Here is a 27380-nt window from a genome sequence, read left to right as displayed (position 1 = left end):
GCGGTCAGACCAGTACATCACCGGGGCACACCGCCTGCCCTCCAGGACATCTACAGCACCTGGCTACCACCCGGTACTCTACCCTGAACCTGTTACTAGCCGGCTACCACCCGGTACTCTACCCTGAACCTGTTACTAGCTGGCTACCACCCGGTACTCTACCCTGAACCTGTTACTAGCTGGCTACCAACCGGTACTCTACCCTGAACCTGTTACTAGCTGGCTACCACCCGGTACTCTACCCTGAACCTGTTACTAGCTGGCTACCACCCGGTACTCTACCCTGAACCTGTTACTACCCGGCTACCACCCGGTACTCTACCCTGAACCTGTTACTAGCTGGCTACCACCCGGTACTCTACCCTGAACCTTCCTGTTACTACCCGGCTACCACCCGGTACTCTACCCTGAACCTGTCACTAGCCGGCTACCATCCGGTACTCTACCCTGAACCTGTTACTAGCCGGCTACCACCCAGTACTCTACCCTGAACCTGTTACTAGCTGGCTACCACCCGGTACTCTACCCTGAACCTGTTACTAGCCGGCTACCACCCAGTACTCTACCCTGAACCTATTACTGAACCTGTTACTAGCCGGCTACCACCCGGTACACTAGCCGGCTACCACCCAGTACTCTACCCTGAACCTGTTACTAGCTGGCTACCACCCGGTACTCTACCCCGAACCTTAGTAACTGTTACTAGCTGGCTACCACCCGGTACTCTACCTTGAACCTTAGTTACTGTTACTAGCTGGCTACCACCCGGTACTCTACCCTGAACCTGTTACTAGCCGGCTACCACCCGGTACTCTACCCTGAACCTGTTACTAACCGGCTACCACCCGGTACTCTACCCTGAACCTTAGTCACTGTTACTAGCCGGCTACCACCCGGTACTCTACCCTGAACCTGTTACTAGCTGGCTACCACCTGGTACTCTACCCTGAACCTGTTACTAGCTGGCTACCACCCGGTACTCTACCCTGAACCTGTTACTAGCCGGCTACCACCCGGTACTCTACCCTGAACCTGTTACTAGCTGGCTACCACCCGGTACTCTACCCTGAACCTGTTACTAGCCGGCCACCACCCGGTTACTCTACCCTGAACCTTAGTCACTGTTACTAGCTGGCTACCACCCGGTACTCTACCCTGAACCTAGTTACTACCCGGCTACCACCCGGTACTCTACCCTGAACCTGTTACTAGCTGGCTACCACCCGGTACTCTACCCTGAACCTGTTACTAGCCGGCTACCACCCGGTACTCTTCCCTGAACCTAGTGTTACTACCCGGCTACCACCCGGTACTCTACCCTGAACCTGTTACTACCCGACTACCACCCGGTACTCTACCCTGAACCTGTTACTAGCCGGCTACCACCCGGTACTCTACCCTGAACCTGTTACTACCCGGCTACCACACGGTACTCTACCCTGAACCTGTTACTAGCTGGCTACCACCCGGTACTCTACCCTGAACCTTAGTCACTGTTACTACCCGGCTACCACCCGGTTCTCTACCCTGAACCTGTTACTAGCCGGCTACCACCCGGTACTCTACCCTGAACCTGTTACTAGCCGGCTACCACCCGGTACTCTACCCTGAACCTGTTACTACCTGGCTACCACCCGGTACTCTACCCTGAACCTGTTACTAGCCGGCTACCACCCGGTACTCTACCCTGAACCTGTTACTAGCCGGCTACCACCCGGTACTCTACCCTGAACCTGTTACTAGCCGGCTACCACCCGGTACTCTACCCTGAACCTGTTACTAGCCGGCTACCACCCGGTACTCTACCTTGAACCTGTTACTAGCCGGCTACCACCCGGTACTCTACCCTGAACCTGTTACTAGCTGGCTACCACCCGGTACTCTACCCTGAACCTTAGTCACTGTTACTACCCGGCTACCACCCGGTACTCTACCCTGAACCTGTTACTAGCCGGCTACCACCCGGTACTCTACCCTGAACCTGTTACTAGCTGGCTACCACCCGGTACTCTACCCTGAACCTGTTACTAGCCGGCTACCACCCGGTACTCTACCCTGAACCTGTTACTAGCCGGCTACCACCCGGTACTCTACCCTGAACCTGTTACTAGCCGGCTACCACCCGGTACTCTACCCTGAACCTGTTACTACCCGGCTACCACCCGGTACTCTACCCTGAACCTGTTACTAGCCGGCTACCACCCGGTACTCTACCCTGAACCTGTCACTACCCGGTTACCACCCGGTACTCTACCCTGAACCTGTTACTAGCCGGCTACCACCCGGTACTCTACCCTGAACCTGTTACTAGCCGGCTACCACCCGGTACTCTACCTGAACCTGTCACTACCCGGCTACCACCCGGTACTCTACCCTGAACCTGTTACTAGCCGGCTACCACCTGGTACTCTACCTTGAACCTGTTACTAGCCGGCTACCACCCGGTACTCTACCCTGAACCTGTTACTAGCTGGCTACCACCCGGTACTCTACCCTGAACCTTAGTCACTGTTACTACCCGGCTACCACCCGGTACTCTACCCTGAACCTGTTACTAGCCGGCTACCACCCGGTACTCTACCCTGAACCTGTTACTAGCTGGCTACCACCCGGTACTCTACCCTGAACCTGTTACTAGCCGGCTACCACCCGGTACTCTACCCTGAACCTGTTACTAGCCGGCTACCACCCGGTACTCTACCCTGAACCTGTTACTAGCCGGCTACCACCCGGTACTCTACCCTGAACCTGTTACTACCCGGCTACCACCCGGTACTCTACCCTGAACCTTAGAAAAACCTTAGAGTCCATTGCTGCTCATCTTTATCGAGGCTGTCAGTCATGACCCCGCGGTGTATAGAGACGTTAAACACTGGACCGTTTCTTTTATACTGTTTTTCAAACTGTGGATGAATATATCGGATTATTCACACAGCTCACTGTAATATTGTTTGGCTGACCTGTGTCATGACGATGGCCTGTGGGTAAGGTTTATGACCCCCCCCCATAAATACCTTTCTCCCTTCCCTTCTCTCTCTCTCTCTCTGACCCTACTGAAGGACTGTTGAATAGCCTTTGTTAAATATAGAGAGTCTGGGAACATCAAACAAGTGGGGGGAAAGGAACCATATTTCGGTAATAGAACCAGTTGGAAATATGCGTCGGTACTTAATGAATATGATGTCAGTTCGGTTGTCATCTGAGACATTATTACTGATGACAGGATGACATAAACTGTATCTGGGAAAGTCGACACATTCTAGTTATCAGATTCACATGGAATTGTTGAGCAATTTAAAATGTTTAAATATGAAACTATTTGTGATAAGATGAAATGTAATTTTAGCTTCCAAATGAGAGAATTGGGTTTTCATAAGTTTAGAGCCCTGCTCAATCAGTGGCCCGCCCCTGTGAAGAGACAGGGGTTATAAACTATGAAACACACGCTTCTCCCCTCGCCACTATATAAGCCCTTGACGAAAATGTAACCTCGTATTCCGGGTACGTGAGGTCTGCAGCTTCTGCGTTAAAAAGGACTAACATGTCAAGTACAGAACTAAGCCAACCTCGGCGTGAGCTTTGGTTGCGAATTGTATGAACTTTGAACTCTTATTCACTACAGAAGTGATACTTCCTAGCCGTTGAGTTAGCAGCGGCCGCTGTAAACGTGGGAAAGGAAAGGACGGACGACGTATCCAGTCTAACAGACAGACGAAGATACCACCACGTATCCAATTTACCACCAGAGACATTCTTCCGAGGAGAGGAAGATCTCTGTTGGCCAACACGGCCAGCATCTACGACCAACCTACCGAAGCGCAGCTCAGAGTAAATATTTATAGCATTTTCCTTTTCCAAATGGGCGGTTATTTAGAATGCATAAGATACTACATTTACGATAGCTTAGCTCCTCCCTTTGGTCCTCAGTCTTCCCGCTCTTTCATTCAAGCCCAACCCCCTCTCTTTGTGTAACAAGCCATCATACAGGATCCGTCCACCAGGGACGTTTTCTGTATGACATCATTTGTATTCTGTGTATATGTAATTCTGTGTGATTAGTTAGGTATTTGGTAAATAAATAATTCAACCCAATTTTGTATTGCTGATTCAACTTGTTAGCCAGGGTTCGTGAAGATAACCAAGAATTTACAACTTTCAGATGAGATTGTAATAAGATGACGATTAATATTGACTGCTATTGATGTAAAATATTACCAGGTCTTTCAGAGTTTATTCGGAAGATAACAGCTCTATAAACATTCTTTCGTGGTGCCCCGACTTTCTAGTTAATTACATTTACATGATTAGCTCAATCAGGTAATATTAGTTACAGAGAAATTATTTTATAGAATAGCATGTCATATCACTTAATCTGGCATAGCCAAAGACAAGACACCTGTTTGGAGTTAGTAACATAAACATGTTTCTACCCTTTTAGGAGTTAGTAACATAAACATGTTTCTAGGAGTTAGTAACATAAACATCTTTCTACCCTTTTAGGAGTTAGTAACATAAACATGTTTCTAGGAGTTAGTAACATAAACATGTTTCTACCCTTTTAGGAGTTAGTAACATAAACATGTTTCTAGGAGTTAGTAACATAAACATGTTTCTAGGAGTTAGTAACATAAACATCTTTCTACCCTTTTAGGAGTTAGTAACATAAACATGTTTCTAGGAGTTAGTAACATAAACATGTTTCTAGGAGTTAGTAACATAAACATCTATCTACCCTTTTAGGAGTTAGTAACATAAACACGTTTCTATCTGGGAGTTAGTAACATAAACATGTTTCTACCCTTTAGGAGTTAGTAACATAAACATGTTTCTAGGAGTTAGTAACATAAACATGTTTCTAGGAGTTAGTAACATAAACATGTTTCTAGGAGTTAGTAACATAAACATGTTTCTACCTGGGAGTTAGTAACATAAACATGTTTCTACCTGGAGTTAGTAACATAAACATGTTTCTACCCTTAGGAGTTAGTAACATAAACATGTTTCTACCCTGTTAGGAGTTAGTAACATAAACATGTTTCTACCCTGTTTCAGGAGTTAGTAACATAAACATGTTTCTAGGAGTTAGTAACATAAACATGTTTCTAGGAGTTAGTAACATAAACATGTTTCTACCTTTAGGAGTTAGTAACATAAACATGTTTCTAGGAGTTAGTAACATAAACATGTTTCTACCCTGTTAGGAGTTAGTAACATAAACATGTTTCTACAACTCATGTTTCTAGGAGTTAGTAACATAAACATGTTTCTACCCTGTTTCTAGGAGTTAGTAACATAAACATGTTTCTAGGTTAGTAACATACATGTTTCTAGGAGTTAGTAACATAAACATGTTTCTAGGAGTTAATAACATAAACATGTTTCTAGGAGTTAGTAACATAAACATGTTTCTAGGAGTTAGTAACATAAACATGTTTCTACCCTGTTTCTAGGAGTTAGTAACATAAACATGTTTCTAGGAGTTAGTAACATAAACATGTTTCTACCCTGTTAGGAGTTAGTAACATAAACATGTTTCTAGGAGTTAGTAACATAAACATGTTTCTAGGAGTTAGTAACATAAACATGTTTCTACCCTTTTAGGAGTTAGTAACATAAACATGTTTCTAGGAGTTAGTAACATAAACATGTTTCTACGGAGTTAGTAACATAAACATGTTTCTAGGAGTTAATAACATAAACATGTTTCTAGGAGTTAGTAACATAAACATGTTTCTAGGAGTTAGTAACATAAACATGTTTCTACCCTGTGGAGTTAGTAACATAAACATGTTTCTACTCTGTTGGAGTTAGTAACATAAACATGTTTCTAGGAGTTAGTAACATAAACATGTTTCTAGTTCAACATGTTTCTAGGAGTTAGTAACATAAACATGTTTCTAGGAGTTAGTAACATAAACATGTTTCTAGGAGTTAGTAACATAAACATGTTTCTAGGAGTTAGTAACATAAACATGTTTCTACCTGTTGGAGTTAGTAACATAAACATGTTTCTACCCTTTTTTAGGAGTTAGTAACATAAACATGTTTCTAGGAGTTAGTAACATAAACATGTTTCTAGGAGTTAGTAACATAAACATGTTTCTAGGAGTTAGTAACATAAACATGTTTCTAGGAGTTAGTAACATAAACATGTTTCTACCCTGTTTCTAGGAGTTAGTAACATAAACATGTTTCTAGGAGTTAGTAACATAAACATGTTTCTACCCTGTTAGGAGTTAGTAACATAAACATGTTTCTAGGAGTTAGTAACATAAACATGTTTCTAGGAGTTAGTAACATAAACATGTTTCTACCCTGTTAGGAGTTAGTAACATAAACATGTTTCTAGGAGTTAGTAACATAAACATGTTTCTAGGAGTTAGTAACACAAACATGTTTCTAGGAGTTAATAACATAAACATGTTTCTACCCTGTTAGGAGTTAGTAACATAAACATGTTTCTAGGAGTTAGTAATATAAACATGTTTCTAGGAGTTAGTAACACAAACATGTTTCTAGGAGTTAGTAACATAAACATGTTTCTAGGAGTTAGTAACATAAACATGTTTCTACCCTGTTAGGAGTTAGTAACACAAACATGTTTCTAGGAGTTAGTAACATAAACATGTTTCTAGGAGTTAGTAACATAAACATGTTTCTACCCTGTTAGGAGTTAGTAACATAAACATGTTTCTAGGAGTTAGTAACATAAACATGTTTCTAGGAGTTAGTAACACAAGCATTCGGAGGCACCGTTATAACATCTGCTAAACTGTTTAGGCAACCAATATACATGGACATACTGCTGTGACCCTAAATGCTGTTGTTGATGCTGAATATATTCCTAATTAAGCCAAACAGAGAGACCGTGATGAAGAAATACCTTCCAGACCTGGACTGAGACTGAAGGCGTAGAGTAGACTGGAGTGGTGAAACAGTTTACTGTTATTTACCCCCCCTCTCTGTCTGTCTCCTCTTCCTCTTTCTGTCTCTCTCTTTCTCTCTCTGTCTGACTCTCCCTCTTCCTCTCTCTCTCTGACTCTCCCTCTTCCTCTCTCTCTCTGTCTCCCTCTTCCTCTCTCTGTCTCTCTATTTCTCTCTCTGTCTCTCTCTTTCTCTCTCTGTCTGACTCTCCCTCTTCCTCTCTCTCTCTGACTCTCCCTCTTCCTCTCTCTCTCTGTCTCCCTCTTCCTCTCTCTGTCTCTCTATTTCTCTCTCTGTCTCTCTATTTCTCTCTCTCTCTGAATCTCCCTCTATCTCTCTCTCTCTCTCTCTCTCTCTGTCTCTCTCTCTGACTCTCCCTCTCTCTCTGACTCTCCCTCTTCCTCTTTCTGTCTCTCTCTTCCTCTCTCTCTCTGAATCTCCCTCTCTCTCTCTGACTCTCCCTCTTCCTCTCTCTCTCTCTCTCCCTCTCTGTCTTTCTGACTCTCTGTCTCTCTCTCTCTCTCTGACTCTTCCTCTCTCTCTCTCTCTCTCTCTCTCTCTCTCTCTCTCTATTTCTCTCTCTGTCTTTCTGACTCTCTCTTTCGCTGTCTCTGTCTCTTTGTCTGTCTGTCTGTCTGTCTCTCTCTCTCTTTCTCACAATTTCTCTTCTTAAAAGCATATTTTAAACCTACCCCTAACCTACCCCTAACCTTAACCACACTGCTTACCTTAATGCATAACCCAAAACCTCAGATGAAGTCCAAAAAGCACATTTTTTTGTTTTGTAGCCAAATGTTGTCTTTGTGGCTGTGGAATGTGACTTGGTGGCTGTGTTATTTAGTGGAACCACTTCTTCCTTCACTGAAGACGGCGACGTGACCAGCGCAGGCCGCGTTATGACTCCGTGACGCCCCCTGGTGTTCAGTACAGAGAAACGCCGTCAGCTGCAGAACAGGATGACGTAGCAAACAACAGGAAACGCCCACTTCGGTTACCGCACGTGTCAATAATGTTTGGTAACAAAGTGTCCCCCATGCGAGGCGCGCGGAAGTCAATTAACGGGAATCGTTCACCGGTGAGCAGAGTTAACACTTTCAAGTTTCGCAGCTGAAATTTGACGCAGGTAACACATTTTTTTTTTACAATACCGTCATCCCCGGATAATTGTGTTTCTGTCGACAGGGAAATGGTTTGATTGAAGCTGTTTGTTTTGTATTTAGGGGAGGCATAACGATATCAATAAGGACCGACGTTTTTTTCCCCCCTTGTTCTCTTTCAACTAGAACCGAAACGTTTCTTGTCTGTGTTTGAGGAGCGTGTGGTAAAGATGGAGTGGAGAGAACAGACCAGTGTGACCTGTGAAGATGCCTTCACCGAGGCTCAACGCTGGATGGAGGTAAGTCTGAGCGGATTCATTTATAACCACGTCCAAAACATCTCGTTTCATCCAATGATTGGGTTGATGTACCGAACTAAATCTATCCAGGTAAATGGGTGTTTTTGATGGACTACAGCAGCCTACAGAACTCAACGTCAAAGGCGTCTCACACTTTTTAATAAGAGGAAAAGTTTAATTGTTTCCGCTAGTCCAAACTTAGTCTTATTCATTACTTAATTATATTTTGGGTAATTATTCCACGTGATACATTTTAACAGACAAGAGGCTCATTCATTAAATCTACTGGTTTATACAACCTAATGACATGTAAAATGTGATTATATAATCCTGTAATGCAAATAATTGGTGACGATGGCTTCCACTGTCAAACTTGAGTGTGAATGTGTTCATATACTTTTATAGCACACAGATAAATACGCCTATAAAAGCACAGATTACGTCACCGTTTTGCAAATAAGGCTCTTCAGAGTTATCTGTGCTCTTGGAGTGGATGACGTCTCTTGGTTTCATGCACGTCTTTGTGCTTTTTCAGATGTGCTGTTTTGCAATTGAATCATCACTTAATATATTAACTTTACACTGCTCATATGATGCCCTCATAAAGTCTTCCTCATTGGACAGTGGTGAGCTGGCAGGCTGCATTCCATCCTGTTCCCTCTGAGGTAGAGGGGAGGTGCACGAGATGAAGGGTAGGGGACTGGGGAGAGGGGTAGGGGACTGGGGAGAGGGGTAGGGGACTGGGGAGAGGGGTAGGGGACTGGGGGTAGGGGGACTGGGGAGGGGTAGGGGACTGGGAGAGGGGTAGGGGACTGGGAGAGGGGTGAATGCTAGGGGACAGGGAGAGCTGAAGGGGGTGAAGGGTAGGGGACAGGGAGGGGTGACGGGTAGGGGACAGGGAGGGGTGACGGGTAGGGGACAGGGAGGGGTGAAGGGTAGGGGACCGGGAGGGGTGAAGGGTAGGGGACTGGGAGAGATGAAGGGAACAGTGAATGAATGAACAAAGCACTCCCTCCAGGGTGATGGGCAACAGTGCCCCAAAGGCTTGAGCCCAGCATGATGTGACCCAGCACCATTCAGACAGAGAACAGTGCAACAGAGAGAGAGAGAGAGGGGGGGGGGGGGAAATGCAACAATGTCAGAATTTACTGAGTTCATTTAAGTTAATCGGTCAATTAAAATAAATTCATTAGGCTTTAATCTATGGATTTCACATGACCGGGCAGGGGCACAGCCATGGGTGGACCTGGGAGGGCATAGGCCCACCCACTTGGGGGCCAGGTCCAGCCAATCAGAATGAGTCTTTACCCACAAAATGGCTTTATTACAGACAGAGATACTTTTCAGCACCTGCATGTCGCCTGCGGTTGTGAGGCCGGTTGGATTTACTGCCAAATTCTCTAAAACGACATTGGAAGCGGCTTATGGTAGAGAAATGAACATTCACATCTCTACCAGTAGCTGTGGTGGGCATTCAGCATGCCAATTGCATGCCCCCTCAACCTCGGACATCTGTGGCATTGTGTTGTGACAAAACTGCACATTTTAGAGTGGCCTTGTATTGTCCCCCCAGCACAAGGTGCACCTGTGTAATGATCATGCTGTTTAATCATCTTCTTGATATTATGCCACACTTGTCAGGTGGATGTGGGACCAACAACATTGCATGTTGTGTTTTTTATCTAGGTTGAAGTCTACATGAAACTATATTACCTACAGAGTGTCTGTGGACATCTCATTACTGTAACATTTATTCAACTTTATTTAAAAACACTTTGATTACCCATGATGCATCATCTAGAGGAGTATTTAATTTTTTTTATTTATTTTTATCTTAACTGACTTGGCTAGTTATATTAAGTTAAATAAATAACACTTTCTAATTTACAATGAAGGTCTGCCAGGGAACAGATGAGTAGATGTTTTCAGAATGAGCTTCTGTTTTCTAACACCCCCCCCTTTTACCCCGCTTGGCTTTCTCATTACCCCGCTTGGCTTTCTCATTACCCCCCTTTACCCCGCTTGGCTTTCTCATTACCCCGCTTGGCTTTCTCATTACCCCGCTTGGCTTTCTCATTACCCCGCTTGGCTTTCTCATTACCCCGCTTGGCTTTCTCATTACCCCGCTTGGCTTTCTCATTACCCCGCTTGGCTTTCTCATTACCCCGCTTGGCTTTCTCATTACCCCGCTTGGCTTTCTCATTACCCCGCTTGGCTTTCTCATTACCCCGCTTGGCTTTCTCATTACCCCGCTTGGCTTTCTCATTACCCCGCTTGGCTTTCTCATTACCCCGCTTGGCTTTCTCATTACCCCGCTTGGCTTTCTCATTACCCCGCTTGGCTTTCTCATTACCCCGCTTGGCTTTCTCATTACCCCGCTTGGCTTTCTCATTACCCCGCTTGGCTTTCTCATTACCCCGCTTGGCTTTCTCATTACCCCGCTTGGCTTTCTCATTACCCCGCTTGGCTTTCTCATTACCCCGCTTGGCTTTCTCATTACCCCGCTTGGCTTTCTCATTACCCCGCTTGGCTTTCTCATTACACACCCCCCCTTTTACCCCGCTTGGCTTTCTCATTACACACCCTCCCCCCTTTTACCCCGCTTGGCTTTCTCATTACACACCCTCCCCCCTTTTACCCCGCTTGGCTTTCTCATTACACACCCTCCCCCCTTTTACCCCGCTTGGCTTTCTCATTACACACCCTCCCCCCCTCTACCCCGCTTGGCTCAGACCTTTTCATAAGGAGAGCAATGTTTTAAAAACATATTAAACATTGATTTGTTTATTACTTTTTGGACTGTAACAGTAATGACAATTTAGTAAAGAATTGTGGTAAAATACAAAATATCTGATTTAAAAAAAACATAATTATGCACTAGGTAAATACAGATTATAATCTCAGTGATCCAAGAGGACATTTTAGTGTGAAATTACACTTGCATGTTTGCTTGTTTTATCTAAATTGTGACACTGGTATTGTGTTCTTTCCTCTTCCTGTAATATAGGAAGTGACAAATAAATCATTCGGGAGTAACAACTTCCGCTCCGCTCTGGAGAATGGAGTCCTGCTCTGCCAGTGAGTATTGTGGGAACTGTAGTGTGTGTATATATCTGGAGAATGGAGCTCTGCCAGTGAGTATTATGGGTACTGTAGTGTGTGTATATATCTGGAGAATGGAGCTCTGCCAGTGAGTATTATGGGTACTGTGGTGTATATATATCTGGAGAATGGAGTCCTGCTCTGCCAGTGAGTATTATGTGAACTGTAGTGTATATATATCTGGAGAATGGAGTCTTGCTCTGCTAGTGAGTATTATGGGAACTGTAGTGTTTATATCTGGAGAATGGAGTCCTGCTCTGCCAGTGAGTATTATGGGAACTGTAGTGTATATATATCTGGAGAATGGAGTCTTGCTCTGCTAGTGAGTATTATGGGAACTGTAGTGTTTATATCTGGAGAATGGAGCTCTGCCAGTGAGTATTATGGGTACTGTAGTGTGTGTATATATCTGGAGAATGGAGCTCTGCCAGTGAGTATTATGGGTACTGTGGTGTATATATATCTGGAGAATGGAGTCCTGCTCTGCCAGTGAGTATTATGTGAACTGTAGTGTATATATATCTGGAGAATGGAGTCTTGCTCTGCTAGTGAGTATTATGGGAACTGTAGTGTTTATATCTGGAGAATGGAGTCCTGCTCTGCCAGTGAGTATTATGGGAACTGTAGTGTATATATATCTGGAGAATGGAGTCTTGCTCTGCTAGTGAGTATTATGGGAACTGTAGTGTTTATATCTGGAGAATGGAGCTCTGCCAGTGAGTATTATGGGTACTGTAGTGTGTGTATATATCTGGAGAATGGAGCTCTGCCAGTGAGTATTATGGGTACTGTGGTGTATATATATCTGGAGAATGGAGTCCTGCTCTGCCAGTGAGTATTATGTGAACTGTAGTGTATATATATCTGGAGAATGGAGTCTTGCTCTGCTAGTGAGTATTATGGGAACTGTAGTGTTTATATCTGGAGAATGGAGTCCTGCTCTGCCAGTGAGTATTATGGGAACTGTAGTGTATATATATCTGGAGAATGGAGTCTTGCTCTGCTAGTGAGTATTATGGGAACTGTAGTGTTTATATCTGGAGAATGGAGCTCTGCCAGTGAGTATTATGGGTACTGTAGTGTGTGTATATATCTGGAGAATGGAGCTCTGCCAGTGAGTATTATGGGTACTGTGGTGTATATATATCTGGAGAATGGAGTCCTGCTCTGCCAGTGAGTATTATGTGAACTGTAGTGTATATATATCTGGAGAATGGAGTCTTGCTCTGCTAGTGAGTATTATGGGAACTGTAGTGTTTATATCTGGAGAATGGAGTCCTGCTCTGCCAGTGAGTATTATGGGAACTGTAGTGTATATATATCTGGAGAATGGAGTCTTGCTCTGCTAGTGAGTATTATGGGAACTGTAGTGTTTATATCTGGAGAATGGAGCTCTGCCAGTGAGTATTATGGGTACTGTAGTGTGTGTATATATCTGGAGAATGGAGCTCTGCCAGTGAGTATTATGGGTACTGTGGTGTATATATATCTGGAGAATGGAGTCCTGCTCTGCCAGTGAGTATTATGTGAACTGTAGTGTATATATATCTGGAGAATGGAGTCTTGCTCTGCTAGTGAGTATTATGGGAACTGTAGTGTTTATATCTGGAGAATGGAGTCCTGCTCTGCCAGTGAGTATTATGGGAACTGTAGTGTATATATATCTGGAGAATGGAGTCTTGCTCTGCTAGTGAGTATTATGGGAACTGTAGTGTTTATATCTGGAGAATGGAGTCCTGCTCTGCCAGTGAGTATTATGGGAACTGTAGTGTGTATATATCTGGAGAATGGAGTCTTGCTCTGCTAGTGAGTATTATGGGAACTGTAGTGTTTATATCTGGAGAATGGAGTCCTGCTCTGCCAGTGAGTATTATGGGAACTGTAGTGTGTATATATCTGGAGAATGGAGTCTTGCTCTGCTAGTGAGTATTATGGGAACTGTAGTGTTTATATCTGGAGAATGGAGTCCTGCTCTGCCAGTGAGTATTATGGGAACTGTAGTGTGTATATATCTGGAGAATGGAGTCTTGCTCTGCTAGTGAGTATTATGGGAACTGTAGTGTTTATATCTGGAGAATGGAGTCCTGCTCTGCCAGTGAGTATTATGGGAACTGTAGTGTGTATATATCTGGAGAATGGAGTCTTGCTCTGCTAGTGAGTATAATGGGAACTGTAGTGTGTATATATATCTGGAGAATGGAGTCCTGCTCTGCCAGTGAGTATAATGGGAACTGTAGTGTGTATATATATATCTGGAGAATAGAGTCCATAGGATGTGGTTCTATGAACCCCCCCTTTACGACGGTCACGCTCTCTTAACTCATCTGTTCGTCTCTCTCTCTCTGTCTTCTTTCTCAGTCTAATCAACCAGCTGAAACCAGGTGTTATTAAGAGAATGAACATACTGTCTACTCCAATGGCCGGACTGGTGAGTTCACTGTGAAGCCATTCTACATTTCATATTGAGACTGCAGGGAGATGTCTCGCCTGCCAGTGTGACACTAGTTCAACTTCCTGCTGTCTTTCTCTGCGGTTTCCTGCTTTTAGTGTGGCAGATCTGAAACTGTTTAAGGGTTTAGTAATGTGATGAACATGACAAACTGAGTTGGGGTAGTTCAACACATTGGTTCAGCGGCTAGTCAAACTGTCAAGGATCCACTTGTTCGAAAAGGATCCTGGGAAGCTGTTTGGAGACTCCTCCCACCATGTCATATGATCGTCTTTAGGCCGAAGACTTCTCTGATTGTTCTGTATGGTACCTCTATTGCTCCTCCCCCTCTGCTCCCCCCCCTCTGCTCCCCCCCTCTGCTCCCCCCTCTCTCTGCTCCCCCTCTCTCTGCTCCCCCTCTCTCTGCTCCCCCCTCTCTTTGCTCCCCCCTCTCTCTGCCGCTCCCCCCCCCCCCAGGACAATGTGAATGTGTTCCTGAGAGCGTGTGGTACATTGGGTCTACACGAGGCTCAGCTGTTTCACCCTGGAGACCTGCAAGACCTGTCCACACGCGCTACACTCAGGTAAAAGGGATTTTATTTGATATTTATTTATTTATTTGTAGAACAAATCAAATGGAAGTGAAGGATTAATAGGGTTTTCACCCCTGGTGCTGCTGGACTTATAGTGATGTTAGACAGTACCCGTTGGAGGGGCTGTTCGCTGGGCGGCGGCGCCCGTTGGAGGGGCTGTTCGCTGGGCGGCGGCGCCCGTTGGTGTTTTGACGGTGTTTCACCATGTATTTCTTGGCCAGTGTCTCACTGGTTGGAATGCTAGTGTATACTGACTGTGTGTGTGTAGGGTTATACAGCTAGTTGTGTTATCACTGATTGCATGGTGTCGATTAGTGGGGTTGTCTGATGGCACCACGGGAAGGAGCTGATTTGACTAGGCAGCTAAACCACATGGCTGGATGAGTCAACAACAGTACGGTGTTTCACATGAGTCATATCAGAGTGGCTATTTAAACAGAATATTATTTTATAGACTTGTCCATAATAGATCACCTCTTGTTAGTGAGAAGCCATGGGTAAACATTAGCCTGTGTGTGTCGTCTTTGGTTGGACTAAGAAATCTCACTTTCTCCTCAGGTGTGTAGAGGGCAAAAGGAGGCTGAAAAACGTAAGTGGAAATGTACTTTAATTGTTTGTGTTCACTAGAAAGGGTAGTGGGCTAAAGCTTTGAACTGTCATAATTCCCATCGCAAATATTCTTACTGTGTAACAGCCCTGCTGCGACCGTCCTCTAGTCTACGCGGTGACAGGAAGCGGCCCTGCTGCGACTGTCCTCTAGTCTACGCGGTGACAGGAAGCGGCCCTGCTGCGACTGTCCTCTAGTCTACGCGGTGACAGGAAGCGGCCCTGCTGCGACTGTCCTCTAGTCTACGCGGTGACAGGAAGCGGCCCTGCTGCGACTGTCCTCTAGTCTACGCGGTGACAGGAAGCGGCCCTGCCGCGACTGTCCTCTAGTCTACGCGGTGACAGGAAGCGGCCCTGCCGCGACTGTCCTCTAGTCTACGCGGTGACAGGAAGCGGCCCTGCCGCGACTGTCCTCTAGTCTACGCGGTGACAGGAAGCGGCCCTGCCGCGACTGTCCTCTAGTCTACGCGGTGACAGGAAGCGGCCCTGCCGCGACTGTCCTCTAGTCTACGCGGTGACAGGAAGCGGCCCCGCTGCGACCGTCCTCTAGTCTACGCGGTGACAGGAAGCGGCCCCGCTGCGACCGTCCTCCTAGTCTACGCGGTGACAGGAAGCGGCCCCGCTGCGACCGTCCTCTAGTCTACGCGGTGACAGGAAGCGGCCCCGCCGCGACCGTCCTCTAGTCTACGCGGTGACAGGAAGCGGCCCCGCCGCGACCGTCCTCTACTTAATAATGACGGATAAAGTTCCCGCCCAATGCAGTGATCTCTCCTCCAGGTTTTAATCACCATCTACTGGCTGGGTCGGAAGGCTCTGGCGGACCCGTTATACTCTGGCCCTCAACTCAACCTCAAATCATTCGAGGGACTACTGGGTATCGCTCTGTCCAAGGTAACGCGCTCCCTCACCTTAACCCTCAGCTCAACCTCGAGGCCTTCTGGGGACCACTAGGCTTATCTCTGTCTATGGTACTGTTCCTCTCTGTCCTCCAGACCTGAACCCACTGGGTTTATCTCTGTCTATGGTACTGTTCCTCTATGTTCTCCAGACCTGAACCCACTGGGTTTATCCCCGTCTATGGTACTGCTCCTCTGTCCTCCAGACCTGAACCCACTGGGTTTATCCCTGTCTATAGTACTGCTCCTCTGTCTGAACCCACTGGGTTTATCCCTGTCTATGGTACTGTTCCTCTGTCTAAACCCAGTGGGTTTATCCCTGTCTATGGTACTGTTCCTCTGTCCTCCAGACCTGAACCCACTGGGTTTATCCCTGTCTATGGTACTGTTCCTCTGTCTAAACCCACTGGGTTTATCCCCGTCTATGGTACTGCTCCTCTGTCCTCCAGACCTGAACCCACTGGGTTTATCCCCGTCTATGGTACTGCTCCTCTGTCCTCCAGACCTGAACCCACTGGGTTTATCCCTGTCTATGGTACTGCTCCTCTGTCTGAACCCACTGGGTTTATCCCTGTCTATGGTACTGTTCCTGTCTGTTCTCCAGACCTGGGACTAATACATGTGCCTTGCCTGATGTACTTTGCCCTGTACAACAAAACCAATGGATATTTATAAAAGTGCATTTTTATTTAGCTTTGAGTTTGCATTTCAAAAACCCCTGTTTGTTTTCCTTCTAAAGGATTGTAATCTCCCCTGTGTGTCGTCGTCCCCCCCCCCCCAGGCTCTAGAAGAAACCCCCAGAGGCAGTGTGAAGGACGGTGACGTGAGCTACCCAGAGCAGGATGATGAACTGTTACCTCTAACCCAGTCCCAGCCACCAGGCTACAGCAGAGAGGACTCGGTAGAGAGCTTTAAATCGGTCCTGAGCTTTGACTCGGCCGAGTCGCCACGGACCCTCAGCTATATCTCTGACTCCATCCTGAGGGCCGGCAGCGAGGGTAATGACTGGAATATATTGTTATAGTTTTGTTTTTTGTCAGATTACGTTAAACACAGGATGTGGAGAGTTCCCGGTGGATATGTAAATACTCTACTAACAGTGTCCGAAGTTTAACGGTCAGAATATTAGTAGTCCCAATCAGGAATGCCGCTCTTCCCAGAGAAGGCCGTGCTTACGGCTATGTCCTCTCCCTGCTCCCGTCCTGCCAGCTGTCTAGTCTGTGAGACATTCCGGCTGGTTCCACACGGGTCTGATAATGGACACGTCTCATGACTGGAGCGGGCCAGAGGTGGTGCGCAGGACGCTAAGAGGCTAGTCTCAGGATGCGTCCCAAACGGCACCCTATTCCCTACGTAGGGCACTACTTTAGACCAGAGCCCTATTCCCTATGTAGGGCACTACTATAGACCAGAGCCCTATTCCCTATGTAGGGCACTACTATAGACCAGAGCCCTATTCCCTATGTAGGGCACTACTATAGACCAGAGCCCTATTCCCTATGTAGGGCACTACTATAGACCAGAGCCCTATTCCCTATGTAGGGCACTACTATAGACCAGAGCCCTATTCCCTATGTAGGGCACTACTATAGACCAGAGCCCTATTCCCTATGTAGGGCACTACTATAGACCAGAGCCCTATTCCCTATGTAGGGCACTACTATAGACCAGAGCCCTATTCCCTATGTAGGGCACTACTATAGACCAGAGCCCTATTCCCTACGTAGGGCACTACTATAGACCAGAGCCCTATTCCCTACGTAGGGCACTACTATAGACCAGAGCCCTATTCCCTACGTAGGGCACTACTATAGACCAGAGCCCTATTCCCTACGTAGGGCACTACTATAGACCAGAGCCCTATTCCCTACGTAGGGCACTACTATAGACCAGAGCCCTATTCCCTACGTAGGGCACTACTATAGACCAGAGCCCTATTCCCTACGTAGGGCACTACTATAGACCAGAGCCCTATTCCCTACGTAGGGCACTACTATAGACCAGAGCCCTATTCCCTACGTAGGGCACTACTATAGACCAGAGCCCTATTCCCTACGTAGGGCACTACTATAGACCAGAGCCCTATTCCCTACGTAGGGGCACTACTATAGACCAGAGCCCTATTCCCTACGTAGGGCACTACTATAGACCAGAGCCCTATTCCCTACGTAGGGCACTACTATAGACCAGAGCCCTATTCCCTACGTAGGGCACTACTATAGACCGGAGCCCTATTCCCTACCCAGGGCCCTATTAGTAGGGCACTACGTAGGGAATAGGGCTCCATTTGGGACTTTGCTAGGGATGCTCCCTAATGCCGCTCTACCGTTGGCTGTCTAGGTTCATTATCTTCTCTCTGTTGACTTCTCCTTTTCCCCTGTCTGTTGTTGGACTCCTCTATTGGTCTGTGAGCTGCTGCCCCTCCCTCCCTTCCTTCCTTCCTTCCCATCCCCAGACTCCAGCAGTGAAGTGGAGGCAGAGAGCTGTTTTAGGATGAAGGCGGCAGAGGGCAGAGACTCGGGACAGAGGAACTGGGGCAGTGTACCTGCACCCTTCCAGAGGAAGAAATGGGTGGAGAAGCCAATTAAGGGCTGCATCCCCAGCCCTCTCACCAGGTACTGTGATGTCATACCTACGCAATGACTGTTTTAAAAGAAGAAGAAGAGTTGTTCATCTTTGTTTAGTTAGCTGCTTTACTTGAGTCGCCACGTTTTAGTTTTCTGCTAGTTGAATTTGCATGGTTTTGGCGGTTTCTATTCGTCTCTGTTGTGTAGGTGTAGACGTGCTGACGTAATGCGCGTCGTTGTGTAGACGTGCTGATGTAATGCGCGTCGTTGTGTAGACGTGCTGATGTAATGCGCGTCGTTGTGTAGACGTGCTGACGTAATGCGCGTCGTCGTGTAGACGTGCTGACGTAATGCGGCGTCGTCGCGTGTAGACGCGTGCTGACGTACGCGCGTCGTCGTGTAGACGTGCTGACGTAATGCGGCGTCGTCGTGTAGACGAGCTGACGTAATGCGGCGTCGTCGTGCAGACGCGTGCTGACGTAATGCGCGCGTCGTCGTGTAGACGTGCTGACGTAATGCGGCGTCGTCGCGGTAGACGAAGCTGGCGTAATGCGGCGTGCGTCGTGTAGACGAGCTGACGTAATGCGCGTCGTCGTGTAGACGCGTGCTGACGTAATGCGCGTCGACGTGCTGACGTAATGCGCGTCGACGTGCTGACGTAATGCGCGTCGACGTGCTGACGTAATGCGCGTCGACGTGCTGACGTAATGCGCGTCGACGTGTCGACTGTTTAAAAATGTAAAAAAAAAAGAACATTGTCACATAGGAACCAAACCTCATGTTGTTGATTTTAACGCTGATTTCTGATTTGGTCTCTGATCAGTTTGGCCCCTCCTCCTCTGAGCCCGCCCCTCCCCCAACTGCCTGATGTGGAGGCCTTCCTCCAGTGGGCTTACCATAGCGACAGCGACTCGGACGCCGACCGGCCCCAGCCGGACGTCGTCGCAGATGACCTGGCCAGTCGACGGTTCCGCTCTCCTTCACCAGCCACGCCCACAAATTTTGCGGTACCCATGAGCCCGCAGGGCACGTTGAGGCTGTGGACAGGAAGCCCTCGCCTGTTTAGGATTGACACCCCTTCCAGACACACCGCAGTGTTCTCTCCCAGGTTAGACAGAGAGAGGCGTTTGTTTAATGGCTTTATATCAGGGTTGTGATCATCATCAAGCTAACAGCTACTGAAACTACTAGCTTGAGGCCGGTCCTGTCGTTAAGCTAACGGCTACTGAAACTACTAGCTTGAGGCCGGTCCTGTCGTCAAGCTAACGGCTACTGAAACTACTAGCTTGAGGCCGGTCCTGTCGTCAAGCTAACAGCTACTGAAACTACTAGCCTGAGGCCGGTCCTGTCGTCAAGCTAACAGCTACTGAAACTACTAGCGTGAGGCTGGTCGTTTTGTCTGAATTACTGACATTTCATTTTCTTCAACTGCCGCAAGGTGGTTTTGTGTTGACTCTGGGAGTGTCTTTGTACCCTCTAGGCTCCAACAAACAAGTTTGGTGAAATAAGATGAAGTAGTTTGCCTGTTGCCATGACATTCCTGGAACAGAGCTAGCTGTTGGTTTCCACTAACCCTGTGGTTGTGCTGTGAAACTGTGAAAGGTGTGGCTGCTCCTACCTCTACCCAAAGGCCCCTGGGTTGCTTGTGGAAGTGTTTAGTTGGCGTTTTGTCCACTATAACACAGATGGCTCTGGTGAGCAGCAGTTCCACAGCATTGTGTGACCAGTGCTCCTAACTCTTTACTCGATGCCTCGCTGTAAAGGACCAACTGTGTTTTGTATTGGGAATGTCCGCTGTTAACACGGACGGATGTCCCGGTCTATCCTCTGGTTCAACAGCAGCAGTACTGCAGCGTCTCCGTTCCCCTCCCAACTCGTTCCACGACCCCCGTCCTCAATCACACCCACCTTCCTCTCCGAGGTGGAGCGCTCCGTCGACGAGGAACTCCTGATGGCGCTGTGTGAGGAAGACTCTGAGGAAGGGCGAGAGGATCCTGACCCTGTCAAAGATGATCTGTATGCTCGGTGGGTGGAACTGGCCCTCCACCAGACCTCCTCCAACCCTGGCTACAACCGCTTCCTGCCTCGCTATTGGACTCCCGAGGAGGAGGTTCACGTCAGGACCATCAGGCTGGGCTCTCAGAGGAGACCCTGGTACCGCAAGATGTACAGATTCAGGTCTGGCTCTGTCCCGTTACTGTGGCATGTGGCTAGGTTTGAATAATCCTGACTCTATCCCTAACCCTGGTACAGGAACTGGGTCATGACTGGGTTTGAATAATCCTGACTCTATCCCTAACCCTGGTACAGGAACTGGTTCATGACTGGGTTTGAATAATCCTGACTCTATCCCTAACCCTGGTACAGGGACTGGGTTTGTATAATCCTGACTCTATCCCTAACCCTGCTAACAACTACATGTAAATTCCCATAGAGAATGCTAATTTAACGCTAACAGACGCATTGAGACTTCATCTATTTGCTGGACAGACATCCCAACTATTGAAGTTATACAAGTAATTCAAAAATGCTACTCACTTTGCTGCACGCAGAAAGCAAATATTAGCCCGCAAGGATCTTGATCCAGGAGGGGATTATCTGTTATCACGCAAAGCTTGATTTTTATTTTTATATATATATTTTTTTTTTTGTAAGCTGCTAACCACTTAGCTCGGTAGCTAACTAGCTACTAAATTAGCTAACCACTTAGCTAGGTAGCTAGCTAGCCACTAAATTAGCTAACCAGAGCATTTAGTACATTTTAGAATTTATTTTATAGCTTAAAGATTAATTGGTGCCCATCACCCTTTTGGAGGATAAAAATAAACCTCGTTTTTACAGCTTTCTCTTGTGTACTTTCTACACATTTTACTTGTCTGTCCATTTTTTATATATTTTTTTATATACAGTTATACAGCAAGAATAAAGTAAATATGGTGATATACAGTACCAGTCAAGTTTGGAAACCTACTCATTCAAGTTTTTTTTAAATATTTTTACTATTTTCTATATTGTAGCATAATAGTGAAGACAAACTATGAAATAACACATGGAATCATGTAGTAAGCCAAGTGTTAAACAAATCAAAATATGTTTGGGATTCTTCAAAGTAGCCACCCTTTTGCCTTGGTGACAGCTTTGCACACTCTTGGCATTCTCTCAACCAGGGTTTGAATAATCCTGACTCTATCCCTAACCCTGGTACAGGGACTGGGTTTGAATAATCCTAACTCTATCCATAACCCTGGTACAGGGACTGGGTTTGAATAATCCTAACTCTATCCCTAACCCTGGTACAGGGACGGGGTTTGAATAATCCTAACTCTATCCCTAACCCTGGTACAGGGACGGGGTCATGACTGGGTTTGAATAATCCTAACTCTATCCCTAACCCTGGTACAGGGACTGGGTTTGAATAATCCTAACTCTATCCATAACCCTGGTACAGGAACTGGGTTTGAATAATCCTGACTCTATCCCTAACCCTGGTACAGGGACGGGGTCATGACTGGGTTTGAATAATCCTAACTCTATCCCTAACCCTGGTACTGGGTTTGAATAATCCTAACTCTATCCCTAACCCTGGTACAGGGACGGGGGTCATGACTGGGTTTGAATAATCCTAACTCTATCCCTAACCCTGGTACTGGGTTTGAATAATCCTAACTCTATCCCTAACCCTGGTACAGGGACGGGGTCATGACTGGGTTTGAATAATCCTAACTCTATCCCTAACCCTGGTACAGGGACGGGGTTTGAATAATCCTAACTCTATCCCTAACCCTGGTACAGGGACGGGGTCATGACTGGGTTTGAATAATCCTAACTCTATCCCTAACCCTGGTACAGGGACTGGGTTTGAATAATCCTAACTCTATCCATAACCCTGGTACAGGAACTGGGTTTGAATAATCCTGACTCTATCCCTAACCCTGGTACAGGGACGGGGTCATGACTGGGTTTGAATAATCCTAACTCTATCCCTAACCCTGGTACTGGGTTTGAATAATCCTAACTCTATCCCTAACCCTGGTACAGGTAGATGTGGGTCTTGGGCCATGGCTGGGTTTCGACTTAAGCTGGGTTTGGATAATGCTTGACGTTGACGTTTGGTGTTCAACTCTTGCGTGAGAGAACCAGAATACCTCAATGCTCTAAATGTTAAAAGGCCTCAACATCAACGCTTTGCTCTGCTTTTCACCGTCTTAGTTCATTCTCTCTACATTTTAGGAATTTCCATCTTTGTTTTGGCTCAACTTTTTGTTTCCTTCCTGTTGATCTTGCCTTGTATATCTCCTCTGTTCCTCAGTTTCATCCCTTTCCTTCTCTCTCCTTCCCCTCTTCTCTCCTGTTTTGTAGCCGACAGACAAGCGGTTCCTCAGGATGATTCAGGCGGTGACATCACTCCCTGGCTCGTTGTTCCTTTCTTGTCTGCCCTCTCTCCCTCCGCACCCCCATCCCTCCAGCCACCCCCATCCCGACTGTACCTTCATTCCTGTGCTTTGTGCAACTGAAAATAACTATTTCCAAAGGAGTAGATTTAAATTAGGCTTGTGTGGTATCCAGATTGCCATGTCTTCATACCGACCTTGTTCCATCCTGAGATATTCAGTAATACCGGCACTGAACACAAGGGCTGCTATTTCCAAACTCCGCTAAGCCTCTGTAATCCGAAGGTTAGCAATGCTAACAACTACATGTAAAATCCCATAGAGAATGCTAATTTAACGCTAACAGACGCATTGCGACCTAATCTATTTGCTGGACAGACATCCCAACTATTGAAGTTATACAAGTAATTAAAAAAATGCTACTCACTTTGCTGCACGCAGAAAGCAAGTTTTAGACCGCATTGATCTTGATCCAGGAGGGGATTATCTGTTATCACGCAAAGCTTGATTTTTGGAAGAAGCTAACCACTTAGCTAGGTAGCTAACTAGCTACTAAATTAGCTAACCACTTAGCTAGGTAGCTAGGTAGCTACTAAATTAGCTAACCACTTAGCTAGGTAGCTAACTACCTACTAAATTAGCTAACCACTTAGCTAGGTAGCTAACTACCTACTAAATTAGCTAACCAGAGCATTTAGTACGTTTTTAGGCGTTAACTTTAATTTATTTTATAACTGGAAAAAAATAATAATTGGGGCCCAACACCCTTTTGGACAAAAATAAACCTTGTTTTTACAGCTTTGTCTTGTGTACGTTCTACATATTTTACTTGGCACTTAAAAAAAATAAGTAAACAGTAGTTACCCAGCAAGAATAAATGTATTAGATATGTTGATATACAGTACCAGTCAAAAATTTGGACACCTACTCATTCAAGGGTTTTTCTTTATTTTTACTATTTTCTACATTGTAGCATAATAGTGAAGACAAACTATGAAATAACACATATGGAATCATGTAGTAAGCAAAGTGTTAAACAAATCAAAATATATTTGAGATTCTTCAAAGTAGCCACCCTTTTGCCTTGATGACAGCTTTGTACACTCTTGGCATTCTCTCAACCAGCTTCATGAGGTAGTCACCTGGAATGCGTTTCAATTAACAGCTGTGCCTTAAATTAATTAGTGGAATTTCTTTCCTCCTTATTGTGTTTGAGCCAATCTGTTGTGTTGACACGGTAGGGGTGGTATATAGAAGATGCCAAATAGGGCTAAAAGACGTAGTCCATATTATTGGCAAGAACAGCTCAAATAAGCAAAGAGAAACGACAGTCCATCATTACTTTAAGACATGAAGGTCAGTCAATCCAGAAAATATCAACGACTTTGAACGTCGCTTCAAGTGCAGTCGTAAAAACCATCAAGCGCTATGATGAAACTGGCTCTCATGAGGACGGCCACAGGAAAGGAAGACCCAGAGTTTCCTCCGCTGCAGAGGATCAGTTCAGTAGAGTTACCAGCCTCATGACGACCGCCACAGGAAAGGAAGACCCAGAGTTTCCTCCGCTGCAGAGGATAAGTTCAGTAGAGTTACCAGCCTCAGAAATTACAGCCCAAATAAATGCTTCAGAGTTCAAGTAACAGACACATCTCAATATCAACTGTAAAGAGGGGACTGTGTGAATGAGGCCTTCATGGTCGAATTGCTGCAAAGAAACCACTACTAAAGGACTCCAATAAGAGACTTGCTTGGGCCAAGAGAACACGACTGGTGAAAATCTGTCCATTGGTCTGAGTCCAAATTTGAATTTTTTTGTTCCAACCGCCATGTCTTTGAGACACAGAGCAGGTGAACGGATGATCTCCGCATGTGTGGTTCCAACCGTGAAGCATGGAGGAGGCGGGATGGTGTGGGGGTGCTTTGCTGGTGACAGTCCGTGATTTTATTTAGAATTCAAGGCACACTTAACCAGCATGGCTACCACAGCATTCTGCAGCGATACACCATCCCATCTGGTTTGCGCTTAGGACAATGACCCAAAACACACCTCCAGGCTGTGTAAGGGCAATTTGATCAAGGATAGTGATGGAGTGCTGCATCAGATGACCTGGCCTCCACAATCCCCCGACCTCAACCCAATTGAGATGGTTTGGGATGAGTTGGACCGCAGTGAATGAAAAGTCGCCAACAAGTGCTCAGTATATGTGGGAACTCCAAGACTGTTGGAAAAGCATTCCTCATAAAGCTGGTTGAGAGAATGCCAGGAGCGTGCAAAGGGTGGCTACTTTGAAGAATGTAAAATAAATTTGTTTAACACTTTTTTTTTTTTTTTTTTTTTTGGTTACTACATGATTCCATAGTTTTGATGTCTTTACTATTATTCTTAATGTAGAAAATAGTAAAAATAAAGAAACCCTTGAATGAGTAGGTCAAATAGTCCTTGTCTGGCATGGTAGCCAAGTGGTTAGAGCGTTGGACTAGTAACTGAAAGGTTGCAAGAACTGAATCCCCGAGCTGACAAGGTAAAAATCTGTCGTTCTGCTCCCTGAACAAGGCAGTTAACCCACTGTTCCTAGGCCATCATTGAAAAATAAGAATTTGTTCTTCACTGACTTGCCAAGTTAAATAAAGGTTTAAAAAAGATATACATTTTCTTTACATCTAGATATTAATGAGAAACACAATGTTTTAAGTACTAACTATCATAGATCGTGAGCTTTTAGACCCACCCCTCGTACAACTAACTTAACAGTTATAAGTTAAATCTCTCTGGCGACGATTTAGTTGTGAATTCCATCCTGTAGTTAGATCACCTGGTGCATTCTGCACAACAGGGAGAGATTCAAGCTCCGGCCTCCACGTCACATGACTGGGGACTACCTACCTGTAAGCTTCATAATGGGGAAAAATGTGTGACCGTTTTAAAACGAACACCATCTTTATCTCCTAACATATTGTACAAGTTGACTGCAGGTATTTTACTTAAAGTATCCATCTAATATTCAAATGTATTAACTTCAAAGATATATATATTAATTTATTATTATGATTTATTTCTTTATTTATTTTTTGCGGTATTTGAACAAAATCATTCCTATGGCTCTTTCCAAATACCACCCAAGCCTATTTTTAAACCACGTCATTGTGACAATTTTATAGCTTTTAAACAACCTGCAACAAGCTTATCACTTTTGTCATATAGGCAGGGACACAGAGCCTTCTGTTTAAAAACAATCTACTGCCAAGGGCAGTACTGGAGTCCTTTTGTGTTTATGTAAGCTACATGCTTACCCATAATCATCATGCAAATAATATTAGCCTGTAGGTGTGCTACCAAAGTGATGAGGCTGTAAACGTTTTATTGGGATTTTTAATTTTTTTTTAATACCAAAGGTGTATTGTTGACATTGGAGTTATGACAATCTCTCTGTCTTGTCTCCCACACACATCCTATTTATACAGACTACTGGTTAAAAGATTTCACATTTCAACTGTGATGTACCAAACTAACAATGTAACAGTTGGTCAGTAAACGAAGATGGTGGGTTTTTTTTTTTTCTTCAAGTATTTGGCGTTAGTGTGATGAATGTTCAGCTTCGGTCACGGCCTGAGTGTCATATGAATGTTTGGACCGTTGTCTTTGCTCATCTGCGTCGATCGCGGCCCGGTGTGAATAGGGATGGGTTGGACGTCGTCCTTGTTTGTCACTAGTGTTGCACGGTATACTGAAACTTCGGTATGTTTTCAAAAGATTTTTTTTTATACTTGAACATGATAAAAGGGTTCGGTACTAGAATTGGTTACTTTCGGTATTTCTATCAAATTTGTCTGACGTCTAATGATTTGAGAGGATCTGTCTGTCAGCGCAGCAGATGTCCTGTTATAGCGTGTGTCCTGTCACTGCTCCACTTCCTCATTGTTGGCTCTAGTCTGTCCTGAGGAACCACTGGGAGTCTGGGCTGTATCATGTCATCTCCTCTCTCATACTGACTCTAGTCTGTCCTGAGGAACCACTTATCCTGCACAGAAGTTAACACACGTGAATAATTCAACACGGTCGTGTAGAGATGTTGAAATTTTGTTTCATGTTCCCAAAACAATGTCTAGAACACTTTCCAAATGCAGTAAGGTATTGATAGCTTTGCAGGCTAACTTTCCTTGCTAGCTTACAGCTGAAACCAACATCAATTCACTACCTTGTCTGTTTTTTATAATATGCAAACCATGATTCAAAATATTGCTGATAGTCACCAAAACGTCTCTGCCAAGATAATCTTGACTGAAGGCTGACTTTGTGTGAATGAGAGCATAGGTCAGAGAGCAGTTTCATAAAATATATTGCTTCTTATATGCAAATGTTGATCAGTACAATTAAATAAGTCCTTAAATGGAAGGGGAGACGGGTTGTTTTTCCAACCTGTAGTCTCATGAAGGAAATCAGCCTAAACAAGCTCAGTAACTCAATGCATGCACACCC

At 45.5% G+C, this 27380-nt stretch overlaps 1 protein-coding gene across 13 annotated transcripts in view; it reads left to right on the top strand.

The window, feature by feature from the left end:
• Nucleotides 1–7549: 7549 nt before the first annotated feature.
• The window catches only part of lmo7b (LIM domain 7b), a 46574-nt gene continuing 26743 nt past the window's right edge, over nt 7550–27380 (top strand). For 7 of the 13 annotated variants that reach the window (XM_045699616.1, XM_045699625.1, XM_045699621.1 and 4 more), the window contains exons 1-9: nt 7559–8047; nt 8208–8320; nt 11328–11398; nt 13781–13850; nt 14328–14434; nt 15002–15032; nt 15827–15940; nt 16727–16943; nt 18401–18560. In XM_045699616.1, coding sequence (XP_045555572.1) covers nt 8252–8320; nt 11328–11398; nt 13781–13850; nt 14328–14434; nt 15002–15032; nt 15827–15940; nt 16727–16943; nt 18401–18560 — 839 coding nt within the window. In that variant the 5' untranslated portion in view covers nt 7559–8047; nt 8208–8251. Of the gene's footprint in view, nt 8048–8207; nt 8321–11327; nt 11399–13780; nt 13851–14327; nt 14435–15001; nt 15033–15826; nt 15941–16726; nt 16944–18400; nt 18561–27380 lie in introns of all 13 variants that reach the window. The other 6 variants (XM_045699624.1, XM_045699619.1, XM_045699626.1 and 3 more) reach the window with 5 other exon arrangements.

Source organism: Salmo salar, chromosome ssa17, assembly GCF_905237065.1.
Source record: "Salmo salar chromosome ssa17, Ssal_v3.1, whole genome shotgun sequence".
In the NCBI taxonomy this organism is placed as follows: Eukaryota; Metazoa; Chordata; class Actinopteri; order Salmoniformes; family Salmonidae; genus Salmo; species Salmo salar.
Note: the sequence above shows the minus strand (reverse complement) of the source record. Positions and strands in the feature narration are given on the sequence as shown.